The 23,942-nt window shown below is 36.1% G+C and overlaps 1 protein-coding gene and 1 pseudogene across 1 annotated transcript; both read left to right on the top strand.

Moving 5' to 3' along the window:
• Positions 1–3,332: 3,332 nt before the first annotated feature.
• On the top strand, positions 3,333–4,292 carry LOC122701988 (putative olfactory receptor 56B2). Its single transcript, XM_043915513.1, has one exon. The coding sequence runs from the start codon at positions 3,333–3,335 to the stop codon at positions 4,290–4,292; it is 960 nt and encodes a 319-aa protein (XP_043771448.1).
• An 18,122-nt stretch (positions 4,293–22,414) lies between these two features.
• On the top strand, positions 22,415–23,372 carry LOC122701980 (annotated as a pseudogene).
• Positions 23,373–23,942: the final 570 nt, after the last annotated feature.

Genomic DNA, 23,942 nt, shown 5'->3' with positions numbered 1-23,942 from the left:
GGGCACGGCAACCCACTCCAGTATTCCTACATGGAGAATCCCAAGGACAGAGGAAGTTGGTGGGCTACAGTTCACAGGGTCACAGAGTTGATATGACTGAAGTGACTTGGTTTATATGCAATGTAAAATGCATGCAATGTAAAATGCCACCAATTTGTAGTACTGTTTTACCAACTGAACTTTATTTCTAAATCCAAATATCTATTTTGACTGCTGCCTTATTTGTTACCTTCTTTTTGAAATTCTTTTTATCTATTTTGTGATGAGGAATTTTTTTTAGATTTAAGTTTTCTCTTGTCTTATGAAGTAGAATTTATACTTCTGTTTCTTCCTTTTATACTTTGAAAAAATATTATTTAAATACATGTTTAAATACTTAGAGTGGAGTGCAATAGTTCTTAAAGTTTTATGAAATTTGAATCATTAGTTCAGGAATCTATTCAGTCACTCAAAAAATTTATTGATACCTCATTGTGATGTGTTGCTATACAATGCAAATGAGTTAGTCGCTCAGTCATATCCGACTCTTTGTGACCCCATGGACTGTAGCCCGACAGGATCCTCTGTCCATGGGATTCTCCAGGCAAGAATACTGGAGTGGGTTGCCATATCCTTCTCCAGGGAATCTTCCCCACCCAGGAATCAAACCCGGGTCTCTTGCATTGCAGGCAGATTCTTCACTGTCTGAGGCACCAGGGAAGTCCCAACACAATGCAAATATAAACATAAATGCAATAAGTTCAAATATAGAGATTTTGCTTAAATTCTGGTAGATCCAAGTTGTCAATTCTTTTTATAATACTATCATGCTAAAATAGAAAGAGATATTGATCCATTGACAAATATATTCTTTAGCTATGATGCCTGCCTCTTTTTTATTTACATCATATTAAGTAGTTTAAATGATGACTCCCTGTTCTCTCTGAGATAAAGTTGATATTCCAAAATAAAGTGGTGCTTGAAGTTGCAGTGGTTGTAGGAGGGCACAAAATAAGATAGAAAATTGCAATTAACAAAGCAAAAAAATAGCAGTGAACTTGAGAAGAAAGCAGAGCACAGTAACAGAAGAAAGAAACTGATCTAGCATGCTCTAAGACCATTTTCCTTTTCCTCTTTAAATTCTCCAGATCGCCTCCAAAATTTTGCTTAGTTTCATTTCTACCTACTCCTATATGATTCCAAGAATTTATTATAGCACAAGAAAAATCTTTGAAGGGCACTCTTATTAAGCAGTTCATACCATGTTACTTTACTTCTTCCAAAAAAGTTGCTTTTTGCAGTATCTAAACTGTCCTGTTTTGTTGTGAATACATAAAGATAAAACAGGGTTGTAGGTAGAAAAATTAACAAGTAACAACTTTATATCCCTGATTCATCCATTATTTTAAACAGTGCTAACTATACTCTTAGTATATAGTTGGACTGTACTATAAAAATATATAGTCACATGATGCACAAAGTTTAATTTAACATATACTATGTTAGTTATTTAACATAGTATATGTTAAATTAATTTAACATAGGGAAAAAAGTTAACATATACTATGGATGCAAATATATCAGATGTGATAAAGTCCAAGAATGAGGCATCATCAACATTGACAAGGTGAATCAAATTTTCATATTTAACTGTGAGATTGTGTCCCTCTACTACTTAATATCAAGAACACTGGAAGCCAGTCACATATTTCTCTAGGATACATATTGGTAGATTATTTTCTGGGAACAATGTAAATCCCTCAGGGAAAGAATCCACTGGGAAATAAGAATGTCGGCAGTGGTACAAGGCAGACCTTACAGGAGGACACGAAGTGAATCCTACCAACTAATGAGACTCAGTCACCACCTGGAGTTTCAAACCAGCTTACTAAGGACCCTTTGTGAATTCATCATCAAAGAACACATGACATTTGAAAAATGGTTCCAATATTAAGATTAAAAACAATGCAAGCTATAAAAATAAACTATTAAAATTTACAGGTTATTAAAATAATATATATAAAAGAATTGTTATATCTGTCTAAATATATATCTTTTTTAATCTACCTTCTTCATTATATTATTAAAAGTATAACAGAATGGTATCACTTGGATTAGAATGAATATATTTTCCAGGACTATATTCACACTATTATCTGTACATACTATTATTTTGAACCACAGTTTTCAACATTTTATGTCCTGATAATACATCCTTAATATTTAATCTATTGAAAGCATATAAATAAATAAATAATAGACAATTAGGAGAAACAGATCATGAAATCTTTTTCCCCCTTTGCAGTGAAATGTATAAGTGATTAATAAATTTTGGTAGATAACTTGATTCAAGTAATTTGATTTTCAAAATCTTTACCTCAAACCAATATTTTAATGCTTGCTTTATTCTTTACAGTTTGGCTATCTGGAGTGCTCCAAGAATCAAAACTACATCAAGTAGGAGAAAGTTACTGAAAATCAGAATTAACTGGTTTTGAATAACAATGATATTCCTAAATCACATTTCTCTTTTATTATTACAGTTTCGGACAAGTCATTAGCAATTTTTGATAAAAGCTTCCTCATTCAAAATGTGCATACTAAATCATTTCATAGATTTCAATTAAAGTTAAATGAGACACAGGATTATTTAACAAAATCTCAAATCCTTGAAATAAGAGTCGTTTTCAGTATCATATATTCTAGTCTATTACTTAAATGTCTCCATGCACAGAAATTTCTATATTCATTGCATATATTAAGTTTCTAATAATTCAACAAAACAAATTCAAGGGTGCAGGTTATGATATCAGAAGGCTACATCTTCTCCAGCTTTCCTGATTTATAGGCTAAATATAATGTCCAAAGTCATGATTTTCTCTAAAGTTCTATTCCTCAGTTATGAGAAGATGAAAACGATAAGAACTGACTTATGGTATAAAGTTTGTGTTTTGATAAATAATTTAACACACAATATGTTTAAACAGTTCCTGTTTAATTAGAAACATCCAAGGAATGTTGAATACTTCCAATCTGCCTGGAAAGCAAGAGACCCAGGTTTAATTCCCGAGTCATGAAAATCCCCTGGAGAAGTGAATGACTACCCACTCCAGTATTCTTGCCTGGAGAATTCTATGGACAGAGGAGCCTGGTGGGCTACAGTCCATGGGGTCACAAAGAGTTGGACATGACTGAATGACTAACACTCTCAAAAAACTTCCACTTTCAAGGAATGTTCGTACTGGAATTAGAGTTTTAAAAGATGATTCCCCCACAACACCTACAAAACCGTGAACACTGTCAGAAAGATTATTAAGAATAGTAACCTTGAATGTTTTTCCTTTTAGTGAATCATGTTCCAGGATCTCGGAGATTTCAACAGCTCAAAGTTCCAGGTCTCTGCGTTCATTCTGATGGGATTCCCAGGCATTCACAGCTGGCAGCACTGGCTCTCCCTGCCCCTGGCTCTGCTCTACCTCTTAGCTCTCAGCGCCAACATCCTTATCTTGATCATCATTAATCAGGAGGCAACACTGCACCAACCTATGTATTATTTCCTGGGCATCCTGGCTGTGGTTGACATGGGCCTGGCTACCACCATCATGCCCAAGATTTTGACCATCCTGTGGTTCAGTGCAAAGACCATCAGTCTCCCTGAATGCTTTGTGCAGATGTATGCCATACACAGTTTTGTAGGAATGGAATCAGGCATTTTTGTCTGCATGGCTATAGATAGGTATGTGGCAATTTGTCAACCACTATCTTATTCATCAATAATTACTAAATCTTTTGTGGTCAAAGCTACTGTGTTCATGGCACTCAGAAACAGCCTGACTACCATCCCAGTCCCTGTGTTGGCTGCTAAGAGACACTATTGCTCAAAAAACCAAATTGAGCACTGTCTGTGCTCTAATCTTGGAGTCACTAGTCTATCCTGTGATGACAGGACAATCAACAGTGTTTACCAGCTACTTTTGGCCTGGACACTCATGGGGAGTGACTTGGGTTTGATTCTTGTATCCTATGCTTTGATACTTCACTCTGTACTGAAACTGAACTCATTGGAAGCTACCTCCAAGGCCCTGAGTACCTGCACTTCCCACCTCATCCTAATCCTGTTTTTCTACACAGTCATTATTGTCATTTCTATCACCCACAGTGCAACAATGACATTTCCCCTCATCCCAGTTCTACTCAATGTACTCCACAACGTCATTCCTCCTGCCCTCAATCCTATGGTCTATGCACTCAAGAATAAGGAGCTCAGACAGGGCTTATGTAAGCTCCTTAAGCTGGACTTCAAAGGCAATTGACTTGGAGAGGATGCTCAACTTTGTAATTTCCCTATATTCATCATATTCTTCAAAGATTATAGATGAAGAACTAAGAAACACTAACATTTTTTAGTTAGTTTAAGGAATCAATGGCAATTAATGAAACCTTCAAAATGAGGATGAAATAATCTTGCTTTTCAATAAATTTATTCATCAAATGAGTAACACAATGATGATTGTCTCAAGGAATCCACAGAAAGACAACAGAATATATATTCCATTTTTGTCTCCAGTTTCTCTAAATAGAACTTCCAAACAATGTTTAATAGAGATGGTTAAAAGAGATACCTGCCATTTTCTTCTTTTTTAATGAGAGTATGTAACCCATATATATTTTATTTAATTACTGATAGCATATAACTGCTCCATGACAAAATTAGACAGCATATTAAAAAGCAAAGACATCACTTTGATGACAAAGGCCCCAATAGTTAAAGTTATGGTTTCTCTGGTAGTCACTTACAGACAGGAGAGTTGGACCATAAAGAAGGCTGGTACTAAAGCTGAAGCTCCAATCCTTTGGCCACCTGCTGCCTATAGCTGACTAATTCAAAAAGACCCTGATGCTGGGAAGGAATGAGCGCAGGAGGAGAAGGATGTGACAGAGGAAGAATGATTAAATGGCATCCCCGACTCAACAGACATGGGTCTGGGCAAACTCTGGGATACAGTGAAGTTCAGAGAAGCCTGGCATCTGCAGTTCAAGGGTCTCAAAGAGTCAGGCATTATTTAGCAATTGAGTAACAACAACTGCTCCAGATATTTGTGCTTCTTTCTGAGGTGTTTCACCATTTTTAAATGGTCAAAGAACTTGAGTAGACACCTCTAAAGACGACATGAGATGCCAGCAAATATATGAAAAGATTTAAACATTATTAAATCCAAATGAAAACAACAATAATCACAATAAGTTTAGAATAATTAATGTATACCCTAAATGATTACTATTTTGTTTTAAATTTAGCAGATGTTGGCAATATTTTGAAACATGGCATTATTATACATTGATGGAGAGTATGTAAAAATCACACAGGTGCTGTGGAAAAAAGTTTAGTAATTACTCACTTTAAAAGTAGTTACCATATGACTCAGAAATTTAACTCCTAAGCATATAATCAGACAACTTAACACAGCTGCAACAAACATTTTATATAGAATGTTCATAGTATCATTGTTAATCAAAAAGTGGAAAGAAGTCAAATGCTGTTGAATGTCAGTTGTTTAATAGATAAACAATATTAAGCATGTTCATTTCAGGAATAATTATTTATCCATAAAAAGGATGGTGTTCTGATACATGTCCTTGAATAAATAAAATTTGAAAAAAGCATGCTAAATAAAAAAGACAGACACACACACACACAAAAAAAAGACAGACACTAAAGCCTAAAAGTTGCATGGTTTCAAATACATCAAATCTCCAAAAGAGGGAATCCATTGAACCAAAAAAAATAATAATAATAACCCTTGGTAAGAAGAGAAGTGACAAATTAATAAGCAGTTACTGATTAATGCTACAGATATTTCTTTTGAGGTAATGAAAATATTTTGAAATAGTATTCTGCTGACGGTTACACAGCACTTTGTACCAAAAGGTACTCAGTTGTGCATTTTTTGAGTGTTATTTTATGGCATGTGAATTTCAGTTCAATAAAAAATATGATAAAATGCAAAAAAAAAGACTGTTCTATCTGTCTCTCTCTCTATATATATGTATATATGTCTCTCTATATATGGAGAATGGTTAAAATAATTTACTTATCATATAACATCAATTTAAAGCGGTACAATTTATTTTTCAGTAGGTATTACCATAACTTTTGTCAATATAGAAGCCCACGTATATACATCTCTCTCTCTCTTTAGTTGCTAAGTCAAGTCCGACTCTTGCGACCTCATGGATGGTAGCCTGCCAAGCTCCTCCATCCATGGGATTCTCTGGGCAAGAATACTGGAGTGGGTTGCCATTTCCTTTTCCAATATATACATATACATATAGCAAATATATGGGCTTCCCTGAAAGCTCAGATGGTAAAGAATCTTCCTGCAATGTAGGAGATCTGAGTTCAATCACTGGGTCAGGAAGATCCCCTGGAGAAAGCCATGGCAACCCACTCCAGTATTCTTGCCTGGAGAATTCCATGAACAGAGGACCCTGGCAGGCTACAGTCTATGGGATCACAAAGAGTCAGACATGACTGACTAACACACACAGAGAAAATATATATTTCAAAATGTGCCAGCAGCTAATTGTACATTATAAAATTTAAAGTATCTGATTTATCTACTTCTAAAATGACTTTTCCGAATAGTAAAAAATACAAGTGTTGCTTTCAATATCTAATTAATGGATATGTAACTAGAATCATTTGTGTTTTATTATTTTTTATGTTATCATCAACATCATTATTATCTAAAAACTTAGGCATCAAAATATTACTAACAAAATAAGCCTGAACTGTTGATGGAGTTATACATTTCCATAATATTCATGATCATCCTCACATGAAAGAAAAAAAAGTGAATGAATAAAAAGAAATAGGAATGTGTGTGTGTGATTAAAACCTCTGAACATCCTTACAAGGGAAGGAAAAGAATTCTTTAATAAACATTAAAATCTCTAATATTCATCAAAATTAGGTTGTGTTGATTCTCACTCCTCCATATATATTCCTCATGGACAAGTACACAGATTAGATACATACAGATTAATTTATTCTCCACGTGTTATCTTCTAGGCAGAGAGAATAGAAACTTCCACTGCTCCTTCTCCAATAGGGGTTAGCTTAATTCCCAAATCAGTGCCTTAATTCCCAAATCAGTTTTGCAATATTCCCTAGGATACATAACACATCTTAGAATAGAGTACATCATGAGAAACGCTGGGCTGGAAGAAGCACAAGCTAGAATCAAGATTGCTGGGAGAAATATCAATAACCACAGATATGCAGATGATACCACCCTTATGGCAGAAAGTGAAGAAGAATTAAACAGCCTCTTGATGAAAGTGAAAGAGGAGAGTGAAAAAGCTGGCTTAAAGTTCAACATTCAGAAAACTAAGATCATGGCATACAGTCCCATCACTTCATGCAAATAGATGGGGAAACAGTGGAAACAGTGGCTGACTTTGTTTTTCTGGGCTCCAAAAATCACTGCAGATGGTGATTGCATCCAAGAAATTAAAAGACGCTTACTCCTTGGAAGGAAAGCTATGACCAACCTAGACGGCATATTAAAAAGCAGAGACATTACTTTGCCAACAAAGGTCCATCTAGTCAAGGCTCTGGTTTTTCCAGTGGTCATGTATGGATGTGAGAGTTGGACTATAAAGAAAGCTGAGCACTGAAGAATTGATGCTTTTGAACTGTGGTGTTGGAGAAGACTCTTGAGAGTCCCTTGGACTGCAAGGAGATCCAACCAGTCCATCCTAAAGGAGATCAGTCCTCAGTGTTCACTGGAAGGACTGATGCTGAAGTTGAAACTTCAATACTTTGGCCACCTGATGCAAAGAACTGACTCGTTGGAAAAGACCCTGTGTTGGGAAAGATTGAGGGCAGGAGGAGAAGGGGACGACAGAGGATGAGATGGTTGGATGGCATCAGCAACTCAATGGACATGGGTTTGGGTGGACTCCGGGAGTTGGTGATGGACAGGGAGGCCTGGCGTGCTGCGGTTCCTGGGGTTGCAGAGTCAGACACGACTGAGCGACTGAACTGAACTGAACTGATAGTGCAAATGGCAAGAGATTTAGTAGTTGATGACTTTGAATGTACATATATTGTACATTCTTGATTTTTTTAAACCAATATCCTGAACACCTGGACCAGATTGCATTCAACTCACTGTTTGGCTCTCCAGAAACTAAGATATTAAAGGACATACAAAGGTGGAGGTAGAGGCAGAATATTATTTGATTCCCGAGGCAGTAAAAAATGTGAACAGTTTTTGGATTTATAATAACTGATTATTATATCCACATAACTTCAGGTATGATTCCATCTACCAATTTGAAGGCTGAAATGTTAAGAAAGACTGGATTTTCATGGGAAAATACTTACTTCTCCTGTTCTCAGATTATAATACAGTGTATTTTTCCATGTTTATTATGAATATCTAGTTACTTTTCTAAGCAAATGGTAATCTTTTTTGTCTCTGTTGTGCTAATATCAAGAAAGAAGCACAACCATTTAATGAAGAATGGGGAAACAGCAAGAGAATAGCTCTTGATCATAGTCACAGGACTCTTGTAATTTGCCTACCCTTCCCCACTGATCTCAGATTAAGAATCTAATTTACATACTTTATTTCTAGAGATACTTATTTGTGACTGAATTTTATTAACTTTATGTTAAAAAATCTACTGGGAGGAGGAATAAACAATCATATTAAAAAAGAACATGGAATGTAAAATTGAGAACTGATTAGTGAGGAAACAAACATTTCTATGGAGTTTAGAAACAGGAAGAGGCAACAGGTGGTATGATAATTGTACTTAAAAATAAGCAACCATATTCTTGTGTTAATATCACAACTTCAACACACTAGTCTCCCACAGAACAACATGAGCCCATTTTCTTTGCAGAAAACTTAAGTTATAATGTATTGAAATCATTTTAAATTTGTTTTGGAAAATCTAATTAATTATGGTCAGTACTAGAATATTTGGTTTAAGCTTGGCTTGTTAACTGAGAGTATTGTAAATGTATTGCAAATGGACGTAGATTTCTCATGTAACAAGAAAACCAGCTTTAATAATCGACACTAGAACTTTCAAAAGGAAACAAGAAGGGCATAAATAGGATATTTATCTCATGTTTAGGAACTGTATCCTTAGAAATAGAGCACAAATGACCTCAGAGATATATTTGCTATTCTCAGTGAATTTTTTTTTTTAAATCAGTGCTTTTTCTGGGCTTCCCTGGTGGCTCAGACAGTAAGGAATCCACCTGCAATACAGGAGACCAGGGTTCAATCCCAGGGTTGGAAAGATCCCATGGAGAAGGGAATGGCTACCCACTCCAGTATTCTTGTCTGGAGAATTCCACAGACAGAGACGGCTGGCTTTCTCTACCCGTATTTCATGGACACAAAGAGATAAGAGTTGACAGTTCAAATGTAGTGAGAGGAAGAAACAAGTAAGACTCTAGTTTTTCAACAACTTTGAAAGTCTGTCTACACTAGTCCATAATACATTTCAAATTCTTTCTTATTCAACAGTAATCATTGTATATGTGTGCAAATATACCTACATACATATATGAATTGCTACTGTTTTGTTTCTTATTGAAAAATGTAAAAGAAACATGAAAGTATAATAGCAAACAAACATTAGAAAAATATTTACAAGCCTGACAAGAAAGAAACCTGATGACAGTTTTGGTTTGTAAGAAACAGATTCTTAGTATATTGTAAACTCATATTATTTGTCAATAACACAAATTGCAAGGTTTCTGTTAGCCTTGCCATTGTTAAATCCACACCAGTGTTATTAAACAGGAATTTGAGGATTAGTTAATAAATTTTGACTGCTTTAAGTGAATTCCCCAATTTTGAAATTTCTTCCACATACTAATAAACTAGATAATTTCAATATATTTTATTATTTTGCTTGTGAACAATCATATGAACACGGAAATGAAACAATGTGATGTACTGAGGATTAACTGCTGTGTGTAAACATGTCATCTATTGCTTTACCAAGGTGATCTTCACCCACCATTTACTTGTTTGGGTGTCTATTTTGATTGTGTATCTATTTCCTCCCTTTTTGGGGGGAGTATGTGTTTGGTGTGCTAGTGTAATTTTTGTTTCCAAAATACTTCTTGCATTTTCAGTTTACTTTACACTCTTTTTGTCATTTATATATATACTTACTTACAGATATGTATTTTATTGCTTAAGGGTTTGCATATAATCAATGTGAAATAAGGCCAACTAGCAGTATTGTTTTACTGACTGAAATTTATTTCCAAACCCAAACAATTTGTTTTGATTGCTGCCACATATTTTCCTTGCATTTTGAAACTTTTTTTTATTATGTATATTTTATATTAGGGAATTGCTTTGAGAATTTAAATTTTTCTGTTGATTTGAAAGAGATATTATAGTTCTATTTTTCCTGATGGTTCCTTTTATACTTTTGAAAAGGCAGCAATTAAAATATAGGATAATAATTCTTAAAGTCATAAAGTGTGAATAATTTATTTAGTAACCTGTTCATTAACTCTAAAAATTTATTGATATCAAATATATGCATTATGTCTTACCAAACAATGCAAATATAAAAAATATTATGTACAATAATTTTTTGTTAAATTCTGGTGGATTCAAGTTATCAATGTGTTTTATAATATCATGATGTTAAAATAGAAAGAGATACCGATCCATTGGCAAACACATTCCTTACCTACAAAGCCTTCCTCTTTTGTGTGTTTGTGTGTTCAGTCGTTCAGTCATGTCTGACTCCTTGGTGACCCCATAGACTGTGGTCTGCCAGGCTCGTCTGTCCATGGAATTTTCCAGGCAAGAATACTAGAGTGGGTTTTCATTTACTGCTCCAGGGGTTCTTCCTGACAGAGGGATCAACCCATGTCCCTGGCATCTCCTACATTGACAGGCAGACAAAGATTCAAGAATGGTTCCTTGTCCTCTCTGAGAGAAAGCTGATATTGCTAAAGCAGGTGATGCTTGAAGCTGGAGTGGTTGTAAGAGGGCACAAACTAGAATAGAAAACTGAAGAACCACAAAGCTAAAATTATTGGAGATTTTGAATGGGAAATATCAAACAGCAACAGAAAAAAATTAAAAAAAGAAAGAAAAAAAAACTGATTTAACAGAATTCTAACCGTGATTCACTTGTAAAATCACTGGTCTTTTGCTATTTGAAAAATCCCCTAATTGTCTGCAAAGTTTTGCTTGATTTCTTTTCTACCTATTCCTTTAGGAGTCCAACAATTTGTTACAGCACAAGAAAGGTCTTTAAAGAGGCTCTTATTAAGTAGTTCATATTATGTGGCATAGCTACTTCCAAAGAAGTTATTTCTTGCAGTATCTAAACTGTCCTCTTTCATTGTGAGTACATAAAGATAAAAGAGGATGTAGGTAAAAAAATAATAAGTAACAACTTTATAACTGTGACTCATACAGTATTTTAAACACTGTTAACTACCCTCTTAGGCTTCCTTGGTGTTTCAGTGGGAAAGAATCCTCTGGCCAATGCAGGAGACATGGGTTTGATCCCTGGGTAGGGAAGATCCCCTAGAGAAGGAAACAGCAAACCAGTCTAGCATTCTTGCCTGCGAAATCCCACGCACAGAGGAGCCTAGTCAGCTACAGTTTGTGTGCAGTGGGTACTAAGTCACTTCAGTCCTGTCCAACTTTTTGACCCTATGGACCGTAGCCCACCAGGCTCCTCTGTTCATGAGATTCTCCAGGCTAGAATACTGGAGTGGGTTGCCATCTCCTTTTCCAGGGGATTTTCCTGACCCAGGGATGGAACTGTGTCTCTTGTGCCTCATGCATTGGCAGGTGAGTTCTTTACCACTAATGCCACCTGGGAAGCTCAAGGCTTCCCTGTCTCAGTTCAGTTCAGTCACTCAGGCATGTCCGACTCTGCGACCCCATGAACTGCAGCACACCAGGCCTCCCTGTCCATCACCAACACCCAGAGTCCACCCAAACCCATGTCCATTGAGTCGGTGATGCCATCCAATCATCTCATCCTCTGTCGTCCCCTTCTCCTCCTGCCCTCAATCTTTCCCAACATCAGGGTCTTTTCCAATGAGTCAGCTCTTTACATCAGGTGGCCAAAGTCCTGGAGTTTCAGCTTCAGCATCAGTCCTTCCAATGAACATTCAGGACTGACTTCCTCTAGGATGGACCGGTTGGATCTTCTTGCTGTCCAAGGGACTCTCAAGAGTCTTCTCCAACACCACAGTTCAAAAGCATCAATTCTTCGGTGCTCAGCTTTCTTTATAATCCAACTCTCACATCCATACATGACTACTGGAAAAACCATATTCTTGACTAGACGGACCTTTGTGGGCAAAGTAATGTCTCTGCTTTTTATTATGCTGTCTAGGTATGTCGTAGCTTTCCTTCCAAGGAGTAAGCATCTTTTAATTTCATGGATGCAATCACCATCTGCAGTGATTTTGGAGCCCATAATAATAAAGTCAGCCACTGTTTCCACTGTTTCTCCATCTATTTTCCATGAAGTGATGGGACCAGATGCCATGATCTTAGTTCCCAGTCTATGGGGTCACAAAAGATTCTGACATGACTTAGTGATTAAATAACAACTACCCTCTTTTGACGACTGGAAGTTTATTCTGAAGGAAAAAACCCTTTCACATATAGTATGAATGCAAATATATCCAGCATGATGAAGTCCAAGGATGAAACATCATTAAAAAAATGAGAAGCTGATTCCAATATTCATATTTAAGTGTGAGGCAGACAGTGTCCTTCAATATCAAGAATATTTGGAGCCAGCCACATGTTTATCCAAGATGTGGATTGGTAGATCATTTTCTCAAAAAAAAAAAAAAAATTAAGTCCCTGAGGAAAAAACACTGTAAATACAGGTAAACTAGGAATGTCAACAATGAAGCAAGGAGAACCCTACAAGAGCATACAAAGTAAATTCCACCATGTAACAAATGAGACTCACTCATCACCTGGAGTTTCAAATTGGCTTTCTAAGATTCTTTATTCAGCATCAATTAATAGTTACCGAATGCATGACATTTGAATAATAGTTTCAATATTAAAAATAAAAGCAGTGCAAGCTATAAAAATAAACTATAGAAATTTAGAGGTTATTAAAATGATATATATGAAGCAGAATACACATATTTGTATAATCTATTAATGTTCATTGTTTTATAAGTGTGACGGAATGTCATCACTTGGGTTTAGATTCACCAGGTCTATATCCACCCTGTTTTCTGTACATACTAAAAGTGTTCTGTACAAACATTTTTCAAATATTTTATGACTTGATAATGCAAACTTATGTTTAAAATATTTTAAGGAAGCAAAAAATAAACAGCAAACATTTAGAAGAAACAGATTGTGAAAATATTTCACTTCTTAATCTTGCATTTTCCTAAACTTCCCTGGTGGCTCAGATGGTAAAGCATCTGCCTACAATGCGGGAGACCCAGGTTCGATCCCTGGGTCGGGAATATCCTCTGGAAAAGGAAGTGGTAACCCACTCCAGTACTCTTGCCTGGAAAATCCCATGGAGGGAGGAGCCTGGTAGGTTACAGTCCAAACAGTTGGACACAACTGAGTGACTTCACTCCAGTTCTTAGATTAAAGTAAAAAATGATTAAATTAAAAGCTTTTGGTAGATACACATTAACTTTATTTTAGGAGTTTGACTTTCAAAATACATACCTCACACTAACTTTTTAACACCTGCTCTATTTTTCATAAGACATTCTGGAGTGCTTCAAAAATCAAAACTATGTCAAGTAAAGAAAAAGTACTGAAAACCAGAAGCAATTGGTTTTAACTAATGCTGAGCTTCCTAAATAATATTGCTCTCTCTTTATTACTTGACTTTGGACAGGTCATTAGCAATTTTTGACAAAAGATTCCTCACTAAACATATGTATACAAAATTATCTCATACATTTCAATTAAAATTAAAAAAAAACTCACATTTATTTAACAGAATCTCAAGTCCTTGAAAACAGTTATTTTCGATCAATATCATATATTCTAATCTCTCCCCTAATTATCTTGATAGATAAAAATATCTACATTCATTCCATACGTTGTCTGTAAGAATCCAACACTTTATCAAAACAAAATTGAAGAGTCCAAATTGTGATATCAGGGCTTTCATCTTGTCCACTTTCCATCATTTCCAACTGAAGATAGTGACCAAGCTCTTGATTTTCTCTAATGTTTTACTTCCCGGTTAGGAGAATATGGGATAAGGCAATAGCACCCCACTCCAGTACTCTTGCTTGGAAAATCCCATGGACGAAGGAGCCTGGTGGGCTGCAATCCATGGGGTCGCTAAGAGTCGGACATGACCAAGCGACTTCACTTTCATTTTTCACTTTCATGCATTGGAGAAGGAAATGGCAACCCACTCCAGTGTTCTTGCCTGGAGAGTCCCAGGGATGGGGGAGCCTGGTGGGTCGCAGAGTCAGACATGACTGAAGTGACTTAGCAGCAGCAGCAGGAGAATATGGGGAAAATGTGAAATGGTGTGCAGTAAGAAATTTTACTTTAGGTTAAGTAAATTACCAGATAATATGCTACAAGAGTTCCTGTTTCACTAGAAATATATAATATGTGCTAATATGGGAGTGAGAATAAGAAAATATTAATACAATGACTACTCACCACTACCACCTACAATATGATGAATGTAGGTAGCTAATTTTCAAACACTGTCAGGGGAATTATTAACAATAATAATCTTGAATATTTTTCCTTTTAGTGAAAGATGTTTCAGGATCTTAGAGACTCCAACCGCTCAAAGTTCCAGGTCTCTGAGTTCATTCTGATGAGATTCCCATGCAATGTTCTTCTTAAATGTAACAAAAATGTTCTATTTTTGAGACAGTGATGGGTGATGAAAACAGGATACTACACACTAATGTGGAATGGAAGAGATTCTGTGGCAAGTGAAACAAACCACCACTAACTACACCAAAGGCCGATCTTTATCCAAAGAAGATGACGCATATGTTAGGATTGGAAGGGAGTCTCTATTATGAGTGCATTCTGGAAAACCAAATAATTAACTCCACGAGTACTGCTGCCAATAGGACCAAATGAAAGTAGCACTCTGTGAAAAGCATCTGGAATTAGTCAACAGAAAATGCATAATCTTCCATAAGGACGGGCTTCCCTTGTGGCTCAGCTGGTAAAGACTCCATCTGCAATGCGGGAAACCTGAGTTTGATCCCTGGGTTGGGAAGATCCCCTGAAGAAGAGAAAGGCTACTCACTCCAGTATTCTGGCCTGGAGAATTCCATGGACTATACAGTCCATGGGGTTGCAAAGAGTTGGACATGACTGAGTGACTTTTACTTCACCTCCATCAGGATAACACAAGACAGCATGTTTCTCTGATGACCAGGTAAAAACTTACAGTTTGGCTGGGAAGTTCTGATTCATCCACCATATTCACTAGACATTGCTTAGATGTCTATTTATTTTGGTCTTTACAAAATGCTCTTAATGGAGAAAATTTCAATTCCCTGAACAACTGTAAAAGGCACCTAGAGAAGTTCTTTGTTCAAAAGGTAAAAGGTTTTGTGAAGATGAAATTATGAAGTTTCCTGAAAAATGGCAGAAGATAGTGGAACAAATGGGGCTTCCCTTGTGGCTCAGATGGTAAAGAATCTGCTAGCAATGTGGAAAACCTAAGTTTGATCTCTTGGTTGGAAAGATCCTCTGGAGAAGGGAATGGCAACCCACTACAGTATTCTTGCCTGGAGAATTTCATGGACAGAGGAGCCTGGTGAGCTATAGTTCTTGGGTGCAAAGAGCTGGACATGATTGAGTGACTAACACTAATATGATGGAACAAAATGGTGAATATGATATTCAGTAAAATTCTTAGTGAAAATGAAAAAAAAATGTGTACTTTATTTTTAATTAAAAAATCAAAAGAACAAAACTTTTTGTCCAGCCTAGTGTATACATTTACATAAGTATATATGTAAATATATTTGTATATATGTGGAAAACGGTTGAAATCATTTGAACTACTTATAACATAACATCAATTTAAAATGGTAGAACTTATGTTACAGTATGGTATTATGTAAGCTTTCTGTTAAAAATATGTATATCAAATGTATTTAAAGACAAGTATTAGCAGTTACCTCTACATTGTAGAATTTAAAGGGTTTGATACATAGTTCAAAAATTATGTTTTCCAATTAATAAACACACAGGCATTAATTTCAGTATATAATTAATAGATAAAACTAGAGTCGATTGTTTCATTATTTTTTATATTATGATCACCAACATGATTGTCTTTTTTTAAAAAGTAATTTATTTATTTTAATTGGAGGATAATTAATTTACAATATTGTGGTGGTTTGCCATACAATGACATGAATCAGCCATGGTACAAAATGAGTCCCTGCATCCTGAACCCCACTCCCACCTCCCTCCCCACCCCATCCCTCTAGGTTGTCCCAGTGCACTGGCTTTGAGCGCCCTGCTTCATGCATCAAACTTGCACTGGTCATCTATTTTACATATGGCAATATATGCACAACATTATTACCTTAACACTTGCCCATCGAAATATTCCTAACATAAACCCGATCCATTGATGAAGTTTTATAATGCTATAATGTTCATCATCATCCTCACTTGAATAAATAAATGAATAAAAGAACACAGGAATGTGTGTATGATTAAAACCATCTGAACATCCTTACAAGGAAATAAACAGAATACTTTAATAAACATTAATATGTCTAATATTTATTAAAATAGGCTTGTGTTCATTCTCACTCCCCTATATATATTGCTCACATGCAAGCACACAGATTAGATTCATGAAGATAAATTTTTTCTTCACGAAGTATCTTTAAGCCATGAGAATGGAAGCTTCCACTCTTCCTTTACCAAGAGGGGTTAGCTTAATTCCCATACCAGTACATATATCTTGAGTGTTTTGCAATATTCCCCTGGAATATATTTCACATTTTTAAAAATATTCAGTTCAATTGTACAAATATCAAGGGATTTAGTAGTTGAGGACTTTGAATGTATATATATTGTAGAGTCATGATTTTTCTTTTGACCAATATCCTAAACACCTGGACCAGATTGCATCAAGCTCACTGTTTTGCTATCCAGAAATTAAGGTATAAAGGAAATACAAAAGAGGGAGTCGCGGCAGGATACATTTTTATTCCATAGGCAGCAAAAATGTGGAGAGTTTTTGGATGTATACTAACTCATTCTTATATTTAAACAACTTTGTATTCCATTATATATACCCAGTTGAAGGCAGAAATGTTACAGAAGTTGGTTTTCATGGAAAAATAGTTATTTCTCCAATTCTCAGATTGCAATACAGCATAACTTTCCATATTTACTTTGAATACCTAGCTATTTTTCTAAGCAAATAGTTATCTTTAAATCTGTTGTACTAAATATCAAGAAAGAATCCCCTCCCCATGGGGTGAAGAAAGTGGAAATAGCAAGAGAATAACTCTTGACCATGGTATTGAGTTGCTTGAGCTGCTTGTATATTTTAGAAATTAATCTTTTGTCTATTTTTTCACTTGCTATTATTTTCTCCCATTCTAATGTGTTTTCTTGGCAGTTCTCCTTATACTTCAAAAACAATATTTAAAATACAGTTCAATGATTCTTAAAATCTTACAAAATTTGATTTATTTATTAACTTGTTCATCCACTTAAAAATATTGTTTAATATCAAATACATGCATGCCAGCTTGCTAGACAATGCAAATATAAACATAAATACATTGTGATCAAATTGCCAATATCCATTGTATCATTGAAAAAGTGAGAGTTCCAGAAAAACATCTATTTCTGCTTTATTGACTATGCCAAAGCCTTTGACTGTGTGAATCACAATAAACTGTGGAAAATTCTTAGAGTTGGGAATACCAAACCACCTGATCTGCCTCCTAAGAAATCTGTATGTAGGTCAAGAAGCAACAATTAGAACTGGACATGGAACAACAGACAGGTCCTGAATTGGGAAAGAAGTATGTCAAGACTGTATATTGTCACCTGCTTATTTAACTTATATGCAGAGTATATCATGTGAAATATCATACTAGATGAAGCACAGGCTGGAATCAAGATTGCCAGGAGAAATATGAGAAATATCAATAACCTCAGATATGCAGATGACACCACCCTTACGGCAGAGAGTGAAGAACTAAACAGCCTCTTGATGAAAGTGAAAGAGGAGAGTGAAAAAGTTATCTAAAAGCTCAACATTCAGAAAACTAAGATCATGGCATCTGGTCCTATCACTTCATGGCAAATAGATGGGGAAACAATGGAAACAGTGACAGACTTTATTTCTTGGGCTCCAAAATCAGTGCAGATGGTGACTGCAGCCATGAAAGTAAAAGACACTTCTTCCTTGGAAGAAAAACTATGCCCAACCTAGAGAGCATATTAAAAAGCAGAGACATTACTTTGCCAACAAAGGCCCATGTAGTCAAAGCTATGGTTTCTCCAGTAATCATGTATTGATGTGAGAGTTGGACTATAAAAAAAAAAAAAAGAATTGATGGTTTTGAATTGTGGTATTGGAGAAGACTCTTGAGAGTCCCTTGGACAGCAAGGAGATCCAACCAATCCATCCTAAAGGAAATCAGTCCTGAATATTCATTGGAAGGACTGATGCTGAAGCTGAAACTCCATTACTTTGGCCACCTGATGCGAAGAACTGGCTCATTTGAAAACACGCTGATGCTGGGAAAGATTGAAGGTGGGAGGAAAATGGCATGACAGAGGATAACATGGTTGGATGGCATCACCCACTCAATGGACATGAGTTTGAGTGGACCCCAGGACTTGGTGATGGACAGGGAAGCCTGGCATGCTGCAGTCCATGGGGTCACAAAGAGTTGGACATGACTGAGTGACTGAACTGAACGTTGTTTCCAAATATTAAGATTTAGGTTTAATTCTGGTGAAATCAAGATATTGATAATTTTTAATACCATGATTTTAAATAGAAAGAGATATTGATCCACAGATAGATATATTTCTTACCTAGAAAGCCTATCTTTTTTGCAACTACATCATATTGAGTTGGCCAAATGTTTGTTTGGGTTTGTCTATAATATCACATAATATTATATGATATGTCATAATATTAGTTAACATAATAATATCAGTAGGAAATAGCAAACAGCACCAGAATAAAGAATAAGAAAAAAAGGAAGGACGGAAGGAAGGGAAAAAGGAAGAAAAAACTGATCTAACAAAATCCCCACCATGACTCAGTTAAGACCGTTTCTCTTTTCCTCTGAAAATTCTTGGAATCGCCTCCAAAATTTTGCTTAGTTTTATTACCCCCTACTTCTTTATGACTCTAAGAATTTGTCATGGTGCAAGGAAAGTCTTTGAAGGGCACTCTTATTAAGTAGTTCATTCTATGTTATTTTGCTACTTTCAAACAAGTTACTTTTTGCAGGATCTAAACTGTCATCTTTCATTGTGAATACCTGAAGATAAAACAGGGAAGTAGGTAGAAAAATTAATATATGACAACTTTATATCTTGATTCCTCCACTATTTTAAACAATGCTAACAACCCTCTTATGATGACTGAAAATTTATTCTCGGGGAGAAAACATTAATATGTGCTATGAATGCAAATATATCAGGTGTGATGAAGTCTGAGGATGAGACATCAAAAAAAAAAAAAAAAGAGTCCTAAAAAACTAGGAATAAAACCAGCATGTGACCCAGCAATCCCATTCTTAGGCGTATACCCTGAGGAAACCAGAACTGAAAGAGACACATGTATCCCATCGTTCATTGCAGCACTATTTACAATAGCTAGAACATGGAAGCAACCTAGATGTCCATCAACAGATGAATGGATAAAAAAGTGGTGGTACATATACACAGTGGAATATTACTCAGTCATAAAAAGGAACACATTTGAGTCCATTCTAATGAGATGGATGAACCTAGAACCTATTATATAGAGTGAAGTGAGTCAGAAAGAGGAAGATAAATACCGTATTCTAACGCACATATACGGAATCTAGAAAAATGGTACTGAAGAATATTTACTGGGCAACAGTGGAGAAACAGACATAGAGAATAGACTTACGAACATGGGGAGAGGGGAGGTGAGGGTGAGATGTATGGAGAGAGTAACATGGAAATTTGCATTGCCATATGTAAAACAGATAGCCAACAGGAATTTGCCGTATGGCTCAGGAAACTCAAACAGGGGCTCTGTATCAACCTAGAGGGGTGGGATGGGGAGGGAGGTGGGAGGGAGGTTCACAAGGGAGGGGACATATGTATACCTATGGCTGATTCATGTTGAAGTTTGATGAAAAGCTCAAAATTCTGTAAAGCGATTATCCTTCAATAAAAAATAAATAAGTTTTTAAAAAATGAGAAGCTGAATCTAATACTCATATTTAGGTGTAAGACAGACAGTGTCCTTCTGTCTGTCCTACTCAATATCAGGAACACTGAAAGCCAGTTACATATTTCTCCAGGATGCAGATGGGTAGGTATTTTTCTGAAAAAAAGTGAAAGTTCCTGAGAGAAAATAATACCTATAAATACTGATGGCTAGGCATGTCAACAGTGAAGTAGAGGACCCTATGGAAGCACACAAAGTAAATTCTACCAATTAATGAGACTCACTCATCACCTGGAGTTTCAAATCAGCTTTCTGAAGTGTGAGTTAATCGCCAATTAATAGTCAAAACAGTATGACATTTGAGAAATAGTTCCAATATTAAAGATAAAGACAATGCAGACTATACAAATAAACTATTGACATTTAGAAGCTATTAAAATAATATATATGAACTAGAAAAGGACAATTTGTATAAATATATAACTTTTTTAATCTACCATTTTTTGTTATCAATATGATGAAATGTCATCACTTGGATTAAGATGAATATATGCAGCAGGGGTATTTCCACATTGTTGTGCTATAAATACCATAATTTCAAACCATAATATTTTCAAATATTTTATATCTTGAAATGAATTCTTAAGATTTAAATTATTGAAAGGAAAAATTAATAAAGACCAAATATTTAGGAAAAAGAGATCATAAAAATTTGTTTCAGTTTTTAGATTAAATGATTAAATTAATAAATTAATGTAGATACACACTAACTTGATTTAGTCATGTAATTTTCAAAATATTTATCTCATATAAATTTTTGAAGGTCTGCTACTTCATTCTTTATTTTATGACTATTTAGAATGCTCCAAGAATCAAAACTTGTCAAGTAGGAGAAAGTTATTAAAAAACAGAATCAATTGTGTTTAAGTGAGATCCCTAAATCCCATATCTCTTACTGTTTATCAATTTTGGACAAGTCATGAGCAATGAGCAATTTTTAACATCAGCTTCCTAACTAGAACATATGTATACTAAATTAATTCACACATTTCAATTAAAATTAAATAATTCACATGATTATTTCACAAAATCTCAAGTACTCTTGAAAAGTTATTTTCAATATCATATATTCTAATCTGCTACTTAAATATCTTCATGCATAAAAATCTCTACACTCATTGCATTCATTATGTCTCTGATAATCAAACACTTCCCTGGTGGCTCAGTGGTAAAGAATCTTCCTGCAAAGTAGGAAACGTGGGTTCAATCCCCAGGTCAGAAAGATTCCCTTGGAGAAGGAAATGGCAACCCACTACATCTCAGGGAAATCCCATGGGCTGAGTATGCCATGCTACAGTATGTGGGGTCTCAAAAGAGTTGGACTTGACTTAGCAACTAAAGAGCATAATCCAACACTTTAGCAAAACCAAATTCAAGAGTCCAAGCTACGATATCAGAGGACTTTCATCTTGTCCAGTTTCCATGACTTCCAGGCTGAAGATAACAACCAAGGCCCTGATTTTCTCTAAAGTTCTATTCCTCAACCATAGAAGTTGAAAGTAATATGAACTGCCTAATGGTTTAATGTTAGGGTTTTGATTAGCTGAATTAACATATAATGAACTGTCACAGTTCTGTTTCACTGGAAATATACAATAAATGTTAGTGCTGGGATGAGAATTAGCGTGAATAGTGTTAGTTGCTCAGTCGTGTCCAACTCTTTGCAACTCCATGGACTGTAGCCTGCCAAGCTCCTCTATCCATGGAATTCTCCAGTTAAGAATATTGGAGTGGGTGGCCGTTTCCTTCTCCAGGGGATCTTCTTGACCCAGGGGTCGAAGCCAGGTCTCCTGCACTGTAAGCAGATTCTTTACCAGAATTTTAAAATTACAGTAACTTCCTGCCATCACCACCTACAATATCACAGATCTGGGTAACTCCTATTCAAACATTGTCAGAGAAATTATTAAGATTGTAATGTTGAATATTTTTCCTCTTAGTGAAGATGTTCCAGGATCTCAGAGATTCCAACAGCTCAAAGATCCAGGTCTCTGAGTTCATTCTGTTGGGATTCCCAGGCATTCACAGCTGGCAGCACTGGCTCTCCCTGCCCCTGGCTCTGCTCTACCTCTTAGCTCTCAGCACCAACATCCTTACCCTGATCATCATCAATCAGGAGGCAACACTGCACCAGCCTATGTACCATTTCCTGGGCATCCTGGCTGTGGTTGACATGGGCCTGGCTACCACCATCATGCCCAAGATTCTGGTCATCTTGTGGCTCAGTGCTAACACCATCCGTCTCCCTGAGTGCTTTGTGCAGATGTATGTCATACATTGTTTTGTGGGCATGGAATCAGGCATCTTTGTCCTCATGGCTGTAGACAGACACATAGCCATTTGTTGACCACTACACTATTCATCCATAATTGCTGACTCTTTTGTGGTCAAAGCCACTGTGTTCAGGACACTCAGAGACATCCTTCTTACCATTCCAGCACCTGTGTTGGCTGCGCAGAGACACTATTGCTCGAAGAACCAACTTGAGCACTGTCTGCGCTCTAATCTTGGCCTCACTAGTCTATCCTGTGATGGCAGGACAATCAACAGTATCTACCAGCTATTTCTTGCCTGGACATTCATGGGCAATGACTTGAGTTTGATTTTTACATCCTATGTATGCTTTAATTCTTAATTCTGTGTTAAAGTTGAATTCAGCAGAAGCTGTATACAAGGCCTGCACTTGCCACCTCTTTCTAATCAGTTTCTTCTACATAACTATCATTATCATTTCCATTACCCACAGTGCAGCAATGACATTTCCCCTCATCCCAGTTTTACTCAATGTACTCAAAAGTGTTTTTCCTCCTGCCCTCAACCCCATGGGCTGTGCACTCAAAAACAAGGAGCTCAGACAGGGTTTATATAAGGTTCTTAAGCTGGATTTAAAAGGCAACTAATTTGGAAAGGATGCTCACCTTTGTAATTTTCTGCCACACACACACACATATATATTAGATCCTCCAAGGATTGCAGATGACAGAAGAACTAAGAAACACTGACGTTTCCAGTTAGTATAAGTAATTGGTTACAATTAATGAAGCTTCTGGGAGGGATTGGGGGCAGGAGGAGAAGGGGACGGCAGAGGATGAGATGGCTGGATGGCATCACCGACTTGATGGACATGAGTTTGGGTAAATTTCGGGAGTTGGTGATGGACAGCGAGGCCTGGCGTGCTGCGACTCAAGGAGTCACAGAGTCGGACACGGCTGAGCTACTGAGCTGAACTGAATGAAACTTGAGAAAAAAAAAAAAAAAGTAAAACCGATTATTTAACCATGTTTTTCAAAGAAAATCTTCATCAAGAATAATACAATGATGACTGCCTCAAGAAATCCAAGAGAAAGATAAGCTGAATAAACACTTCATTTTCTTACCTAGTTGTCCTGGTTAAACATTGGACAGCATTTAATCGCATTCGTTAGCATAGACATCTGCTATTTTCTTCTCTTTAATGGAAATGTTTATCC

The sequence above is a fragment of the Cervus elaphus genome, chromosome 1 (genome assembly GCF_910594005.1).
Source record: "Cervus elaphus chromosome 1, mCerEla1.1, whole genome shotgun sequence".
NCBI lineage: Eukaryota > Metazoa > Chordata > Mammalia > Artiodactyla > Cervidae > Cervus > Cervus elaphus.
Note: the sequence above shows the minus strand (reverse complement) of the source record. Positions and strands in the feature narration are given on the sequence as shown.